Source organism: Amblyomma mixtum, chromosome 3 (genome assembly GCF_055824585.1).
Source record: "Amblyomma mixtum isolate Tamu chromosome 3, ASM5582458v1, whole genome shotgun sequence".
Taxonomy (NCBI): domain Eukaryota; kingdom Metazoa; phylum Arthropoda; class Arachnida; order Ixodida; family Ixodidae; genus Amblyomma; species Amblyomma mixtum.
In genome coordinates this window covers 12,406,179-12,424,331 of record NC_143014.1, presented here as the reverse complement: position 1 = coordinate 12,424,331, position 18,153 = coordinate 12,406,179, and the positions used below count along the sequence as shown (strand labels likewise).

General features: G+C 47.8%; 1 protein-coding gene across 8 annotated transcripts in view; it reads left to right on the top strand.

Moving 5' to 3' along the window:
• LOC149349231 (armadillo repeat-containing protein 8-like) overlaps positions 1 to 18,153 on the top strand; it is a 315,354-nt gene that overhangs the window by 34,069 nt on the left and 263,132 nt on the right. For 7 of the 8 annotated variants that reach the window (XR_016289983.1, XM_089578152.1, XM_089578150.1 and 4 more), the window contains 2 exons: positions 9,380 to 9,475; positions 9,539 to 9,790. Coding sequence is in view for 7 of the 8 variants with exons in the window: in XM_089578152.1 (XP_089434278.1) it covers positions 9,380 to 9,475; positions 9,539 to 9,790 (348 nt within the window). In the remaining variant the exon portion in view is untranslated. The remainder of the gene's footprint in view (positions 1 to 9,379; positions 9,476 to 9,538; positions 9,791 to 18,153) is intronic. The other variant, XM_089578148.1, reaches the window with a different exon arrangement.

Here is an 18,153-nt window from a genome sequence, read left to right as displayed (position 1 = left end):
CCTGCAGTGGGTGTAGTCAGGCTGCTGCTGCTGATGATGATGATCTAGCGAAAGCTTGTACGAAGTTCGGCGCGCAACCGAGTTTCAAACATCCGTGCGTACAAAGGAAACACGGGATTTGTATTCTAGCGACGATTGCATAATGGTCTCTTTTTTGATACAAAAACAACTTGAAATGCTGCAGTTATATTGGCTTGCATTTATGTGTTCTCTCTGTGTACTCTACATTTGCTGACAAGTATACACATTAAGTTTTATTCATATCTTGTCTGTATGTGAACAACGCAGGCAACAAAGTTGCGCAACACTCGTTTTTATTTACAGGGAACAACAAACGCAGGGAAATGGCAGAATTGCATGGAGACTAGGAGCATTTACTGGCAGCGGCGCAGTTTAAGCAACTTTTGCCGTAGCCTTTGCGCTTCCCTGTCTCTGTTGAGCCCTTTGACATAAAACCGAAACCTCAGGAGAGCATGAAGCTTTACAACATCTGTTAGAACTGCCTTTTCATGCTCTGGGCAGCCAAGTTTTGGAAAAGACACTGCCTGTAGTTGACTCAGAAATTCAACTAAACTCGTTTCATGGAGTTTGTTCTGACTAAAAAACACTGTAAAGTTATCTTCCATAGCCTTTACGGCAGTTGACAAGTTCTGGCTAGGGTACACGAGGCCCCCATTGTCAAAATGGCTAGTAAAGTACGAATCAACATCGGCACTGGCTTCAGATTTGCTTATACAGAGGCAGCTTGCACACTGTGGACAACCGTTCTTGGCAATAATCTTTCTTGCTACATAGCCTGTAGTATAATAGATTAAAGCACTATTGCTCTTTTTTTCTGTGTATGATACATGGAACACTAGAAACGACAGCTTGAACTATATCATGAGCTTCATTGACATTTCCGCGGTCAAGGAGGTGATCTACTTTCTCTGAAAGGAGCCTGCTCGTTTCTTCACACAACTCATCTGGACTTAAAAGTGCTCTGATTACGTCTGGGATGCCGTGTCCTCCTCAGGGGCCTGGTTGTAGAATGCCAGTAAGTTGACACTCTTCATCACAAACTGTGAAACTGTCGGGTGGTCGTTGCACTCTGCCTAATTATGCCCAAAAAGGTTTTCCAGCTTATCCTGGTTTATTCATCTAGCTGTTAACAGGTACTTGAAACCAAGTACTTGCTGGAGGCTCTTGCTCGCACAAATTTCTATTTTAACTCTTCGCTGTCACTTTAGGCACAAGGTGTTTCGGGCAATCCGTAATTATTGTAGGCACGGCGTTGGGTTTCAAACGCGGTTTATCGCGGTGGAGCTCACTGGCAACACCGTTTATGGTGACACTGAACATGCGCTCGATACAAGTGCTCTTAAAATGTTTCTTGCAAACCACAGCAGTTGGCGTCAATCTTCTGTCTTTCCTTTTGATGTTTCTCTCCCATTCTGCAAGCCGTATAGCAGCCGATGGTGCAGTAAACATAGAAACGCGCTCTTTGTTCGAGCGGTAACCGCTTTTGCACAGCGGCACAAAGCAAGTCTTTTCTTTGCCCTGCCGCTCTGGCTTCGACATCTTTCTGTGCCGTTTATAGACAGGCAAGGAATAACAACAATCCGGGACTCGCTCCATGAATTGACAACACTGTAAACGACACGGTGAACACACACGCACGGATACACGATCGCACAGAACCCCGATGCAATCCGAACGAAACTGCTAGGAGTACAGAACGGCTCGCATGTGCGAGGACCTACGCAGAACAACAAACGCTGTACCTCGCTGAACAGAAAAGACGTGCTCAAGCGGGTTAAATCACACACGTGTAGACCAACCGCTTGCTGCCTTCTGAAGCAAGAAAGGCGCGCTGTCTGCTGCAAGAAAGCCGCGCTGGCCGCGTCGTCTGCTGCGGCAGCACCCTCCTGACAAGCAGCGCCCTCTGTCGTCATCGGTGGGCATTCATTGCAAACGGCGCCACCCTCTCCCATAGCGCAGCGCGGGCGGTCGTCACACTAGCCAGTATATTCTAGGCACTATATTGCCACTGCTGACAACTGATGGCCTCCGTCAGCATGCCTTGCTTTATTTTTATGCATAAGTTCTGCACTCGCTTTGGCGCTAGCTGTACAAGAAATGCTTTTCATATTTTTTTTATTGTTTGCCACGTGCAGCGCCATCTCAGGCGGAACCCACAAATGGTAAACTCTCGCAAATGTAATTATTTTCAGTTTTGTTTACATCCGTGCGAGCAAAATATACTGTGTAAATAAGAAAAGTATGTTACCGGGATGCCTCTTTGTGACCCATTTTTGGTACCAAAATTGCAAACCTGTTTGTGGAGACCAGTACAGTAATCCCTCGTTATAACGAAGTCAGCGGGACGACGAAAAAATTCGTTATAAGCGATAATTCGATATAAGCGACCGCTTGAAAAAAGCTAAAACAGTCGAGATTTAATTGCGCCACAACTGCGAGGAAGCTGGCGATGACGCCGCGCGGCGTCCGCCAGCTGCGGCGGTTGCTAGGCAACGGCTCAAGGCCGGTCTCTGCATCCTCGGAGCACCGCCACAGCGAAATCGCAAGTTCGTGGCCAATGTAGCTTTCGCTACAAAATTTGCTCGTAGCACATTTGTTACTTCTACCAGCAACTCAGTATTGGTCAGCGATTCTCAAAAATGATACAGTTCAAATTTCTTATAACAGAGTTTATTATCTATATGAAGAGCAAGCTTTAGCTTATTTTTGTGATCCAGACGGGATCCAGGCTGATCGACAAGCCGGCAGGCTCGGCTTACTTCCCGTTCGCACAAGAAAAATACAAAGCAGCCATGCTGCCATAAAGTCTGCCTCCTAGATTCTAGCAACGACAGCATGTCTGTGCAAGAGTGGAGCTTTCAGCAACGACGCCGCCTGCAGGAACGCCGGGTGTCAAACTGCGCGCTGTGCCCTGGTCGGCGCTAAGCCTAGCCGGTTCCGCATCGATGCCGCAGCTGTTGGCGCTTCGGGACTGGCCAGCACTCAAATAAAGGCGCTGCACTCAGCAACCCTTTACTGTCAACCGGTCCCATAATAAAAGATACGTTAGATTTCCGTGACACCTTCAGCAACAGAGCTAGCTAGCAGACGGCAGGCGAACCGAATCAGGCAGGAGCGGCACCAAAGCGGCTATTGGATGAAATTCGCTTGTATCGCAGTCATCACCTCTACCCCCAGGGCTTGCTATGAACTTGAACAAACAATACTATCGCGTTCTCTGATGCCGGCATCAAGGCTGGCAGGCCACGGCCGGTCTCAGCGTGCACGAGCGAGCGAGCGCGTCAAGACCGGCTGTGGGCAGGCCGGCCCGGCTCAAAGGAGCGCGCCCTACGTCATCATGACGCTGTGGCTCTCCGCGCTCACGTTGGCTCCCGCTACCCGTCGTTGCGTTTGCCGCGGGCGGCCCGTCGTTGATGACATGACGCAGCCGGTGAGCTGCGATCGGACGCTGCGACGCCGTTCGCAACTTCGCGCCGCGGTGAATCGCGCTCGCTTTTCGTACATGTGTCCCTGCCGTAACAGCAAAATTCAGTGACCCTACCACGCATTTAGACCGTTTGTCTCATCGAATGGCGCGAATCGAGCATGACCGGCCACTTTTCCGCATCCAAGACACCGCGGTTTTCTGGCATCGCAAAGCGCGAGGAAAACTTTATTTTCTTGTGAATTCTGTCACGGGGAACACCAGGAATGTGCTTCCGACTGAGATTAACGGTTCGGGCGTGCTGCACCATGGAATTTGGCCCCGCTGAGCAGGGGACACTCGGCACTCTTGGTGCCCGTTACTAGGCGGGTCATCGATCGTGGGTTTGGTACTTTTGTGGCCTGTTCTATGCCTGCATGAGTCTAATTTGTCGGCGGTATTAATTTGGCACTGCATGCCCAAAAGGTCGCCGCCACGGCGGTGATTCCTACGCTCGGCGGCGGCGATGCCTCCGCTCGCCACTTCGCTCTAAGCGGGTCAAGCTCTTCGTGCGCTTCAAGTAATGCGGCTTAAAATGCATTGCGTTTGGGTCGGGACCGGAAGAAATTTCGAATAAAGCGATATTGCGACTAAAGCGATTTCATTATAACGAGGGATTACTGTAGTTCAAACCTCCCGCGCTCTCTGACGTCTATCGATGCATACTCGCTAAGCCTAGCAGCTCTGTAAACACGGAAGCAATCTGAAAATCTGACATGTTTTATCATTAAAATATTGTGGTTCCGGCAACTTCAGCCAAAGCGAAAGCTCCGTGCGCCTTTAGTTTGCTGTGAGCGTGAGACAAGAGAGTAACGGCAACGACGAATCGGTGATGAAGCAAGAAGGCCCGCTTCGACGGGCGCCGCCATGTTGACCAAACGTAAAGCGGTTTTGGGGCACACGCTATTTCCCCGATTTAGCGTTAGAGCCTCCCGCTCACCCAAACACCCGAGGGCAGTTGGCGTTCTGCACATGCGCAGTAGCGTCCTGCTATTCTCCTATGCCTCAAAGCGATAGGGTGACCCTATACTAAAACTCTCTAATAACAACAGAGTTAGAGATGATTAAAAATTACGTTCCTCCTCTCCCCCCTCAACTCGTACTTGCGGGGCACCAGAAAAAAAATAAAGAAAACAACTCTGGGACTGGGCCTCGCCCATGATTACTTCATTCGCTGACGTTCGGTTTGCGATTTCCGGTTGTCGCGCCCAACACCCCAGCAGCAACGTCGGCAGCGTCTCTCTTCACCTTCCTGGATTGTGGCGCGCGTCGGATTTCTTTGCTTGTCACTGCGACAAAGGCACTGCGAGTGGCTCCCGAACTCCCGACAGAAAGAGGCGCCGGAGGTAAATTGAAACCATATGCGCGAAGGCAATGGCGCCTGCCTGAGGGGGTCTCGTGGCGGCACGAGCAGACGATTTTCACGGCTACCGGAAGTGACTTTGTGGCTGCCGTGGCTCCAGCGAATGACAGCGTGTGGTGGCCTGCCAACGTCAGAGGAGTAGTGACGTCTATTTTCACGATATTAGTTTCAAAATCGGTCACTATGAGCACACCAGTCGGTCCACGAATTTTGAAAAACTCGGTTTTTTTTTAATTTGTAATAAATTGCCGGCTCAGCTCCGAAGACTCATACTTGGTGTGAATGCTTCTTAGCATCATTTCTAAGCACTAAAAATATTTACAAGCGACTTCAATTCGTTGCATAGTCCGCTGACATCGCACAGTACATGGACCTCTAGTACTTCGCCTGCATCGAAATGCGACTACAGCGGCTGGGATTGAACCTGCGTCTTTTGGGTCAGCAGCCGAGCGATAACCACTGAGCCACCGCGGTGGCGAAACTACCTCGTGGCATCAGGGGAGAAAGCACACTGATGGGTCGACTCATTTTCAGCTGGACCCATCTTCTCCTTCCAATAGGGATCTGTTTATGGTGAGCCATAAAAGGAGGGATCGGAGCTTGCCCGCTTGGAGAAACGACCTCATGACAGAGCGGGAGCAAGCACACTGCTGGATTGATCGGTTTTCAACTGGACCCATGCGCTCCTTCAAATGGGGTTCTATTTATGGCGGGCAGTGGTGCTCCAGCTGTGCCACTCTGATACATTTTGCTGCACCAGTCTGTTCCAAAAGCAACAAATTGATCAATATTGTGCCTTAGCTGCGCCAAAAAGAAGACGTGGTCACGGGAAAACAACTATATTTAGAACCATTCGTGCTGCTTTCAATTGGCAACCTAGGGCACTGGAGGGCTGGCTGGCCACAGTGTGGTGTCGCGCAGCGCACATGTGTTTGGGAGTATTTTTCGCGCTTGTCATAAGATGGTGTGTACCCAATGTCTGTTACAAAAGAGACCCGATAAATGATGAAGAATAATGACGAACAGCAGTGTCTGTTCTGTGTGTAGTTCCTGTGTTTGCTCTGTTCTTCATTATGGACAACCAACTAGCCCAAATTTCCACATTGCCGACGCCAGTTAATGGGGGGGGGGGGGGGGGGGAGGAAAGGGTGGCCAACCAAGCTTACGAAAAAATGTCTCTTATTCCTGATTTTCTGTTGCAGCCGTGCTATTTTTAATGGGGTTCAAGTGTCAAACGAAAGGTTTTTGTCTGGCATATGTTGAGGACGGAGGCGCCCAGGAGTTGGTTGGGTCGTTCAGGCCTGCAGGTCCCGGCTTGCAAGGACGATGGCGAACTCCATTAAGGAGGAAACTGTACAGAAGGTTTATTTTGCATATTTGCAGTCGAGATGGGAGTGCTCTCGTCACCAAAAAACCTCCCGCTAAATAAGGTTCGTATTCCCCAGATCCCTGACTGGGGAATAAAGATCGGAGATCGATGTCCAATCGGATGGGCAGTTGAGGACGCTGGTGATTGAGGATGGGCAGTTGAGGACCACCCATGGCAGGGGGTGGTGCTGGGCTCTCTCGTAGCTCGGGGGATGGCAAGGGGTAGAGACAGAGTCACCAAACACTGATGGGTCACTTTGATCACTGTGGCAAGTCTTCTGCTCGTTGCCTCCTGGCAGGTGAATGAACGTCCTCGAACTCCCCTGCTGTATGTCTGAAGCACGAGACCTCTGTCGAGGACACAGCCGTCTTTCAATTAGCAGCACCACTCCGTCGTCCGGCGACCCGAGCGTAGACTCGGCCACTGGACGCCGCCACCGTTGCCGCTGCTTTCGCCTCTGCTGCCGCTGTGGCCAGCCCTCGCCGCATCTTGCTTCACGATGACTCACGTCTGGAAGTAATTCTTCCCAGGCCTGTATCCTCCGACCTTAACTCTTTCGCTACCGCGGAAAAATTGACGATTTGGAGTGTACTGAAAGAAAAATTTTTTTCACAAGAACTAACACACCCAGCACATATTGCAATGCATGAAATTGTAGCTTATTAGTTACACTTCTGAATGAAACAAACAAGGGTTGTGTGTGCAAAAGTAAATCAACATTTATTTGTGAAATTTGCTAAAAACAAAAAAATATACAGCAAAAACAAAAATTACCGGCTGCCCTAAACCAGAACTTGATTAGAGGAAAACTGGAATATACAAACTGTTGCACATGTTTGTAGCTGTCATTATTCACAGTTTCAGCTATGAGAAAAAATTACTGCACTTTCCATGGCCTGTCAAGTCATGGGTCATGACTGTGGTGCCACTGTGAAGAGCAATCAGGGGTGAAGATGTGAAGCAGAGATAGAATGACAGGTACTTCGCATAATGTTTTATCTTTGTTCCTCCCTTGTTCTCTGATAGCCGAGCTTGCAGTTTCTTCTTTTTTCATTTTTTTCGGTTGGTGTTGAATGGATTCTATGGAAGGATTGAGGGCGTGGACTTCTTTTCCCTCATCATACCCGTAGATTTCTTGAATGAGCTGCTCCCTGAAAGCCAGCTGATAAAATTTGGCATTTTAGGCAAGCTCTAAAACATCAGAATCAATGAAATAAGTTTTAGCGATGTGGTTCGAAAGCCAGGACACTTTCCAAGTCTTGCCAATGGATGCTGCTGCCACTGAATCATACGGATCCGTTACGTGCAAAAAAAAAAAAAACAAAACAAAACAAAAAAAGCGAAAAACCAATTTTGAGAAATGATTTTTGATAGCAGAGGGCCAGAATAGATTATTCTGGTATTTCAGTAGAGATATATTCGTGGCAGGTCAACAAGTCCAACGTATAAGATGATTCCAATGAACATCAGCATTTCCAACAGATTCACGTCTTCCCATGAGCCGTCACGCCGAGCGTATGTTTGCTTGCTCAAAATCTTCATCCGTGCATACTTATTAGTGTTTCCGCACACGGTCTTCATCATTTCCGCCGTGAAGAGCATCAAAAAAAAGTCGAGAGGTCAAGCGAATCACCGAGCGCCGCTCCGCAGCGATGTGCCGATATGGACACCTAGCTGTCGTCTTGGTTGAAAAACGCGACGCGACCTTGAGCATTTGGCAAACTGTCTTCGTCATACGTTGTCAAGACCCTGAAGCACAAAAATAAACCACTGTCATCAATTACAAACCGTATGCGCCGCAGAAAACATGCAACGAACGAAAACAGAACTTGCATGCAAGTACGCGCTGACGTTCCAGGCGTCCGAGGCGAAGTCTCGCTGTCGAAACCGAAATCTTATGTTTGTACATTGTTGCCCGACTAATAACCACTGCTTTCGTCGTAGAAAACGAAACCGAAACCGGCCGACGTGCTCGGTGTCGGCTTTCGCTTTCGAGGAGCGCGCGGCGATGCGGATGCCATTTTCTCCGGCCGACGCTGCTGCGGCCGTTCAAAGTTTTATTTTTCGCGGCACCCCCTCATGTCAAAACACTGAAACCAAGGCTGCAATCGAAAGAGCAGTTGTTGAGCTCGCTAACTAGATGGCGGATCACGTCCACGACGCTCCAAAATAAGCTTTTTTGCGCGGGCGATTTGATCATGTGCGAACGATGGCCTATGGCGCGGTAGCGAAAGAGTTAACACATAAATGCTTGCACGGGACGCCACTTCGGCCATCCTCTGATGCCTGACTGCTGCTGATCCCTTCGGGTGGGATCCCTCCTCCACACTGGGATTGGCGCTACATGCGTCAACTATCTAGTTTACTCATCCAGCTTTGAGGCATTGAAACGTACTGTATTTATATGGGAAAAAAAGAAATGAAAAATCCCTCTGAACAAGCGCGCAGAATAGTCGAATGGTGGAGCAAGCATGCAACTGCGACCACACTGTAGCATCCTTGCCTTCTGCAAGACTGAGCCTTGGCGTGCCATTTTTTCTGTTGCTTGCTGCGCTCATGGCAGTCAGAAGCGGCTTACCTAGTGCTGTAGCCATGATGCATGTTGTCAAACAAATGAGTTGGCGTTCTGGCCAACCAAATGCATTCACTTCTTCGGGGTGCATACAGTCCTTGCTTCCCATGCAAACGTTTAGTTCATGCCTGTCACACCTAAGTTGGGGTTGCGAGCCAACCACAACCTGGGCCGATTTGTACTGAACGTCTTGGAGCGCTTGCACTTGCCTACAGTGAATGTAGAAGGAGTTGATGTTTTCTCGCCTGGAGCTGTCGCTATGGTTGGAGCAGCCAATGACAGCACGTGAAAGCTGACAGAGGCGGTGGTAAGCTAGAGATGTCCTGGCATCCCGCAGGCACCGGATGTGACGTCGGTGCAAGCCATGCATAGTACCTGTCTTTGCAGCAGCCTCCATTCATTTTATCTGAAGCTTCACATTCTAACATGCACTGTGATGGTGCTTGGCTATAGTATTTGTCATGATTGTTGTGCTCGCAGCTACCAGCAGTTGAAATGGTTTGGTACCTGTTGGTGATTTTACAGTTGTCTTGGTTTGTTAACTTGTCAAGGTTAACCAGTGGCATGTTACCAATGCTGCTCTTGTTGCAGCTTGAACAGGAGGTCAAGGTAATGCAGGAGCTGAGACAAGCTGCTTTCAAAGCCTTTGCTGCCTTGGGTGCCAATGATGAAGACATTCGCAAGAAGGCAAGTGTAATGTGATGCCTCACAGAGCAGGTTTTGTGTAACTCATTTCTTGGCTCCTTGCAGATAATCGAGACGGACTCTCTGATGGAGCACGTGGTGTCCAGCCTGTCGGACACGAACCCCCGCGTGCGGCTGGCTGCAGTGCGCTGCCTGCATTCGCTGTCCCGCTCGGTGCAGCAGCTGCGCACCACCTTCCAGGACCATGCCGTGTGGCGGCCGCTAATGCGCCTCCTCCACAACGCCCCCGACGACATCCTGCTGGTGGCCTCCTCCACCCTGTGCAACCTGCTGCTCGAGTTCTCGCCCAGCAAGGAGGTGGGCTCTTCTGTCTGTGCCTGTATTTTGTTTTGATTGTAATCATATAAATATGGTATCAGCTGTTATTGCAGTTTTCTTCATGCCTCAAGTGACCTGAACACTTCTTGCACGTCACAGCCATCGTTCGGCTGGGGAGCCCGAAACCGAAACAGCAGAAAGAAAAAATTCAATTGTAAATTGTTTAGAGTTTGTGAGAACACCACTGGAGGATCCATGTGTAATACAGTTGAATCCTGCCAAAAGCAAAATTCACGGCACCTGGAAGAATTTTCGATGAAGCGAAACTTCATTGTCATGAGATGGCACAAAAACCTGATAGATTGGACTGGATAGTTCATGAACAACATTTGTTTCCAGAAATCCGTGAGCGTTGGTCTTCCACTGTTTTAAAATCGGAGTCACAGCACGATTTCCGCGATGCTGCAGGAATAGGAAATGTAATGAGGGAGTAATTCTCAATGTCGATTCGCAATGACAAAAGTTGGGGGGGGGGGGGGGGGGGGGGGGTTATTACGCAAGTATGTACGGTATGTACAGAATAAGTGCAGCATTTTTCATCATGTAATCAAAGAGGAAGAAGAAAAAAATCACTGCTGAGGGAGAGGTGCCAGAATTACTTCATTGGTTGATGAATGAGCGAGGTGTGCATATGAGTGTGCAGACTGGAAATGTGCTTCCGAGCGTGTGGCCTGAGCCTAGCTCCAAAATGAGGGGCTGTGCAGAATTGGCGCTTCATTGTGTCCAATGCCACAGCCAAAATTGATGAGCAGTACGGTCAGTGGTCGAATTATCTCGCAAAGTTTGATGGGATTGCTGGAAATTTCCAAATGAACTGGGATTTTTATAAAAATCAATTTCGAGTGATCAGTGTTCTACAGTTCAACGACGGGCAATACTGTGCACCTCATTGCTTTGTCGCCAAAGTGAGCATTTATTGTCTACAGCTACTTTTGTTGTGTTTTTGGGGATGAAAAGAGCAAAATGCAGGGACATGGCTGCCTGCTATCATGCAGCAAACACCTTTCGAACGATGTTTAGCACTGGTGACACCAACATGTCGAACCACATGCTTTTGTTGCCATTAGAAGGACTTGTATGAAATTTTGGCTCTCCAAAAAAAAAAATCTTTTTCCCTCTTAGTGAACCCTCCCCCCAACTACTTTGGAATAAAAAGTCGGGAGAGGCACTTACGACTGCTTAGCCCGCCAGCTCACTTTGTGAGCGCAGTTGCCGGGGCGTGATGCAACCCGATGCCACGCAGCTGGCCATTCGATCCCTGCATGGCTCTACGTAGCCACCTTCTGATTTGTGCACTAACTGCGTGAAGGCAGTCGACGGCATTTGCCTCAAGGGTATGACGCAATAGCCAATTGGTTTACGCCCATATATGCAGCATTGGTCTTTCTCTAATTACCGTATTTACTCACATAACAGGCGCACTTTTTTTCCAGAAAATCCGGCTCAAAGTTCGGGGTGCGCCTATTACGCAGGGTAAAATTTCCTGAAATTTTTTGACTCGCAAAATTGAACATACTGCATAAACGCACTCGTGTACGGGCCGCACCCCGTTTTCCCGAAGAAAATATTAAAAAAAAAAAAGATCCGTGTAAGGGCCGCACCGAAACTTCCACGACCCACACAGGAATAGCCTTCAAAATGCACGCACCGAGGCCTCCGCGATCAGCTCCGGCTGCGCGCAACAGGCGCTTGATCACGGAGGCCATACACGCGCACAGGAGCTTCCAGACGCCGCCCACAGAGGGCGCCCGAGGCCAAGCTCATCATCATCATCGTTTTCCTCTGCCGCGAGCTTTCGCTATCCATATCGCCATGAGCATCACCAGCTCCAGTTTTTTTGTTGCTGTCAAATGCCGGCATCTGCGGTAGCGCGCTAGTTAATCGTAGTTTGTGGCTTTGCCGCCGAGCGTTGCTGTTTTAGCTCAACGGGCAAGCACCTTAATAGCTACACGGCTGGGAGTTTGCTCTCGAACATGGCAAGCGTGCGGCAGGTCGGAAATTCAACGTGGCTGAAAAGTGCAGCACTGCGGCGTGCCTAAATTTTCGTACGCGACTCCAAGTGCCGAGGTTTTCGTGGGCCTAAGTCGGGAAAGTTTCCGGCTGGAGACGAAGCTTTCCAAGGAGACGTTTAAAGTGAGCATTTCCGAAAACTGTGTGCGGCTGTTCTACACAATGTCGTTGTATGTGCTGTGGGTCCGCAGCAGCTGCGATGGCAGCAGCACTAGTGAGGACTAGTGGTCAGTTCAGCAAAAACTAAAATCAAATAAAAAAGATTAAAATAAAATAAAGATTGGGGGGGTGGGGGCTGGCGAGGCGTCGCCTTGCAATCGTGTAAATACAGTATTGATCAGAGTGCCAAGTTCAGGGTGCGCCTATTATGCGCCGAAATAAAAAAAATCAGATTTTTGCGACCAATCTAGGGGTGCGCCTATTATGTGAGTAAATATACCATTCAGTTCCACGAGCTCGTAATTCTGCTTCCGTTTCTTTCAGTTGCAAGTTTAGCGCTCGTCCGGTGTCCCTCTCTTGTGCTCGCTTGTCTCGCGCTAAGCCCACCTGTTAATCATAAATCACCAACTGGCCCAAAGTTCCACTTTGCTAAAGTCCATTTCTTCTACAATGGGCTATTTTCTTTGTGCTGTTCCCCTCGAGGAACAGTGTGTGCAGTGTTCCAGCTTCGTCATTGCCACTACATGTACAGGGGTGGAAGTGCTGCGCCGATTGCGCCATACTGTGCCAATTTGATCTCCTGCGCCAAGCTGCGCCCAAACAGCAATTTGCACCCATTGCAGTATACAGAGCCAAATTTAGCTGAGCGTTATTGTCGGCTGGGCAACAAAGGCGCTCGCTACAAAACGGACGCAACCGCATTCGCGTCGACAGTTGGGTTCGCTCGTGGTGGTCAGCGCAGCTGTCACGAAAGTCTTGTACAAGCATGAGTAAAAATAAGTACTTATAACTATTATCTGGTGATATAACTTGAGCGCGGCCGGTATTGTGAACTTACCTCACATAGCAAGCTGTATTTATTGTGCGGACAACGAGAGACCAGGCTCACTCGCATAATTTGTGCACTGTTTTCAGTAATTTGGGGATCCAGAGAGACGATTTCACAAATACGTACTACATTGTCACGCATACTTCAGCCGCCCACTCGCACCCCTCGATGGTCAAAAAAAAGTTGACACAACCCCCGTTCTGGCGGGTTGATATGACGCCGCATGCGCAGCTCTAAGCAATAAACGTGCAACGATACAATCGCAGAGCCAGTGGAGATAAATGGCGATAAAACGGCGTCCTCGCGATAGGCCCCGCTGACTAGCGGCAAACCGAATCGCCAGCGGTTCGGTTGTTTAGGATTCCGGACACCTTGTCCTGGAAAGCAACCGCCAGCGTGAGTGGGCTGCGTAAACGGCGCGCGAATATAATTTACTTTACCGGAGGTAATTTAATAAACGAATTACGAAATTCTTACACGTGGAGCTGCCAGGGAATGGGCACTACCCGTCGTGCTCGCACCTTGCACGCAGCAGTTATGACATTGCTTTGGCTTGGCCTGGCCAGTTACGGGGTTACATCTTCACAGCGGCGCGGCCGGCATCCCCTCTCTACTCGCACCTTTCACAGCCGTACACAGCAATACGTTCGCGCCGATTTTCCGCAGACTGCCTTGCGTGCACGCGGGTGCACGCTGGTGCATTTTTAAAAATATATTTTTGGGTAATAAATTCTGGGTACGCATTTACGCGAGGGCACAAGTTATGCGAGTAAATATGGTAAGTTAGCCCCTTCCTTGTTGGTTTGGCTGCGGCCATTTTACGAATTTTAAAATCCACTGGTTGGCGGGTATTGATTTCTTTTTTTTTTCGGTCCTGACATAGTATATTCGAGATTCTGCTGCACTCTTTTGACGGTTCAGTTGTGGCTATTAAAAAGTTATGCAGAACTGAAAGGCTTTAAAGTTTTCCAAGCAAGTCCTGTCGCTCGAATTCTTGGCGCAGTGTTATGTGACAGAATCGGGTGAACAGTGCAGGTCCTTTTTCTTTATAGAATGATGCAATTAAGTGGACTGAGTGGGACAAATTTTAGTATCAAACCTATTTGTATACTTGTTTCTGTGGAGAGCGAACTAACACTTGTTGCTGGTTTTGCTTTTAATGTTTTTAATGTTTAGTGGCAAGGTCTTTGCATTTTATATGGCAATAGCTAGTTCTAGTCCACTTTGCTTCTAGTCATTATATTTTCTGCAAGCCAGTTACCACCTGTGATCCATTTTCACTTGTTTTCTCTTATACATACAGTAGTAAACCAGTCTGAAACAGTTTACCTTAATTGTCCCGGCTACTGCTTTGCCACTAGTGGCATAGTCATATATGTGGTGTTTTTGCAGTGAGAAAACTGTCCGCATTATGTTGTTTTCTTTTTTTTTTCTGAACTGAAATTAATAACAGCTAATGTACTGCTACTGCTGTTTGTAGTAGCTGCCACGTCTTTTTTTCATGAACCCTCTGAGAAATCTTCTGAGAAATTGTAGTCCTTTTAATGAATTCTGGCCTGTGGGAGCCGTGATCAATATTTGTGTAGTTTTTGGAAAAGATGCAAAGAAAATTGCTCTCAGTCGCATTTAATTGTCGCCAGTCCACGCCAAAAGTGCTCCAAAATAGCTTACAAATTGCTCCAAACCTGCTCCAAAGTTGGACTTTTGCTGCTCCAAAATAAGAGTTTTGCTGCTCCCGTGCGTGCTCCAAAAAGCTGGAGCCTGCTTCCACCCCTGCATGTAGAGCTGGATACCTGGCCTTTTGCTTGAGGAAGAACTTCTGCCCACATCAGATTTCTTCCTTCTTCGGGTGCATTGGCCCCTTGGAAAAGGGTCGCAAAGATTGTGAAGACGGAATGTTGGAGGCAGGTGCGACTCTTGCTGGAGGATACGGAGCCTTCGGCTTGAAGATGCTGAGCAGATTCCAGAAGATAGTGTGGATTGGAGTGGATTTTCTTTGGGCGAGAACCATCCCAAGTCTACCAAAACGGGTGGAAATAAAGGCAAGTCCGGTTCCTGTCACCTTCCTAGGAGAGGCTGCCATTTAGTGGAACGGGGATATCAAAGTTTGCTGTGGAGACATCGGTCGACCAGCACGACTGGTTGGTGGGATGGCAGCAAAGACGCAGGAGGAAGACAGAGCTGGTGCTAGGCGTCGAGATGCTCCTCCTTCGAAGGAGCGTTGGTCGACAGAAGGACGGCCAGTGGCTGCTGCGTCCGACCTTTCTCCCTTTTGCTCACGGATAAAGAAGGCGGGTTTGCTGTTCTGCCCCAAGACCTTTTTGACCAAAAGGCCCACTCTGCCACTCGGAAAAACTTCAAAGCAACAGCGTTAAAACCAAGAAGGGTCAAGACCAAGGCTGTAGCACTACTGAATGAGCTAAATTTGGAAAGGTTCAGCCGGAGTGTTCAGAAGAGCGAAGGCCAAGTTTTGAATGTCTTCTTCAGTGGAAAGACACACCAAGTGGTTGAAGTGTTCTGGCAAGGCTGGCATGGAGCCAACAGTGGCTTCTCCGTGGACATTGAGGAACTGTTCTACTCAGTGCCACATGATGAACTTGTTGCTGTCCGTGAGAGCATCGATCTGTCCGGTAGTGTGGCCTTCCAAAATGGTTGCGGTGTTACAGTGGAGGCTTTTTTAGAATTACTTACGTTTTACCTTAATTCCACTGTTATTAGTTTCCAGCAGAAATGTTATGTTCAAAAACGAGGGATTTGCATCGGCCCTTGTGTAGCACCTGTTTTGTGCGAAATTGTTCTTGCAAAATTTGACTGTGAGCTCAACCTGAATGGGAGGAATGATTTGAGTGGCCCATGTTTTTAGATTCATCGACGATTTCCTAGTCCTTTTACAACTAAGGGATGATAACATTGCTCTTGTTGCTGACTCGGTCCTGGAGTGGTTTTTTGCTGTCTCCAGTTCCATGAATTTTGTCTTCGAACTACCGCAAAATGACTCGCTCCAGTTTTTAGATCTAAGATTGTTTTATAACACGGCAAGCCACACATGTTGGGCCTATATGCCATGCACAAAGCAAACCCCTTTGCCTTATCATTCCTCACATTAAAAACTTGTGAAGCGTGGAATCATCTCTCTGTCATTTTTCATTTTCTTCATTACCGCCCCTCTTTCTTCTCTCCCACTTCCCCCCTTCCTGTACAAACGAATAACGGGTGTCCACCGAGATATGTGAGACAGTTCCTGCGTAATTTCCTTTTCTCAAATACAATTTTCATTTTCCTTTCCTCAAATACAATTTTCATTTTCTTCATTGCCGCCCCTCTCCTCTCACTCCCTCTTCCCCCCTTCCTCCGCAAACGAATAACGGGTGTCCACCGAGATATTTGAGACAGTTCCTGCGTAATTTCCTTTTCTCAAATACAATTTTCATTTTCTTTACTCAAATACAATTTTCATTTTCTTCATTGCCGCCCCTCTCCTCTCACTCCCTCTTCCCCCCTTCCTCCACAAACGAATAACGGGTGTCCACCGAGATATGTTAGACAGTTCCTGCGTAATTTCCTTTTCTCAAATACAATTTTCATTTTCCTTTCCTCAAATACAATTTTCATTTTCTTCATTACCTCTCCTTTCCTCTCACTCCCTCTTCCCCCCTTCCTCCACAAAGGAATAACGGGTGTCCACCGAGATATGTGAGACAGTTCCTGCGTAATTTCCTTTTCTCAAATACAATTTTCATTTTCCTTTCCTCAAATACAATTTTCATTTTCTTCATTACCTCTCCTTTCCTCTCACTCCCTCTTCCCCCCTTCCTCCACAAAGGAATAACGGGTGTCCAACGAGATATGTGAGACAGTTCCTGCGTAATTTCCTTTTCTCAAATACAATTTTCATTTTCCTTTCCTCAAATACAATTTTCATTTTCTTCATTGCCGCCCCTCTCCTCTCTCTCCCTCTTCCCCCCTTCCTCCACAAACGAATAACGGGTGTCCACCGAGATATGTGAGACAGTTCCTGCGTAATTTAATTTTCTCAAATACAATTTTCGTTTTCCTTTCCTCGAATACAATTTTCATTTTCTTCATTGCCGCCCCTCTCCTCTCACTCCCTCTTCCCCCCTTTCTCCACAAAGGAATAACGGGTGTCCACCGAGATATGTGACAGTTCCTGCGTAATTTCCTTTTCTCAAATACAATTTTCATTTTCCTTTTCTCAAATACAATTTTCTTCATTGCCGCCCCTCTCCTCTCACTCCCTCTTCCCCCTTACTCCACAAACGAAAAACGGGTGTCCACCGAGATATGTGAGACAGTTCCTGCGTAATTTCCTTTTCTCAAATACAATTTTCATTTTCCTTTCCCCAAATACAATTTTCATTTTCTTCATTACCTCTCCTTTCCTCTCACTCCCTCTTCCCCCCTTCCTCCACAAAGGAATAACGGGTGTCCACCGAGATATGTGAGACAGTTCCTGCGTAATTTCCTTTTCTCAAATACAATTTTCATTTTCCTTTCCTCAAATACAATTTTCATTTTCTTCATTGCCGCCCCTCTCCTCTCACTCCCTATTCCCCCCTTTCTCCACAAAGGAATAACGGGTGTCCACCGAGATATGTGAGACAGTTCCTGCGTATTTTCCTTTTCTCAAATACAATTTTCATTTTCTTCATTGCCGCTTCTCTCCTCTCACTCCCTCTTCCCCCCTTCCTCCACAAAGGAATAACGGGTGTCCACCGAGATATGTGAGACAGTTCCTGCGTAATTTCCTTTTCTCAAATACAATTTTCATTTTCCTTTCCTCGAATACAATTTTCATTTTCTTCATTGCCGCCCCTCTCCTCTCACTCCCTCTTCCCCCCTTCCTCCACAAAGGAATAACGGGTGTCCACCGAGATATGAGACAGTTCGTAATTTCCTTTTCTCAAATACAATTTTCATTTTCCTTTCCTCAAATACAATTTTCATTTTCTTCATTGCCGCCCCTCTCCTCTCTCTCCCTCTTCCCCCTTCCTCCACAAACGAATAACGGGTGTCCACCGAGATATGTGAGACAGTTCCTGCGTAATTTAATTTTCTCAAATACAATTTTCGTTTTCCTTTCCTCAAATACAATTTTCATTTTCTTCATTGCCGCCCCTCTCCTCTCACTCCCTCTTCCCCCCTTTCTCCACAAAGGAATAACGGGTGTCCACCGAGATATGTGACAGTTCCTGCGTAATTTCCTTTTCTCAAATACAATTTTCATTTTCCTTTTCTCAAATACAATTTTCTTCATTGCCGCCCCTCTCCTCTCACTCCCTCTTCCCCCTTACTCCACAAACGAAAAACGGGTGTCCACCGAGAT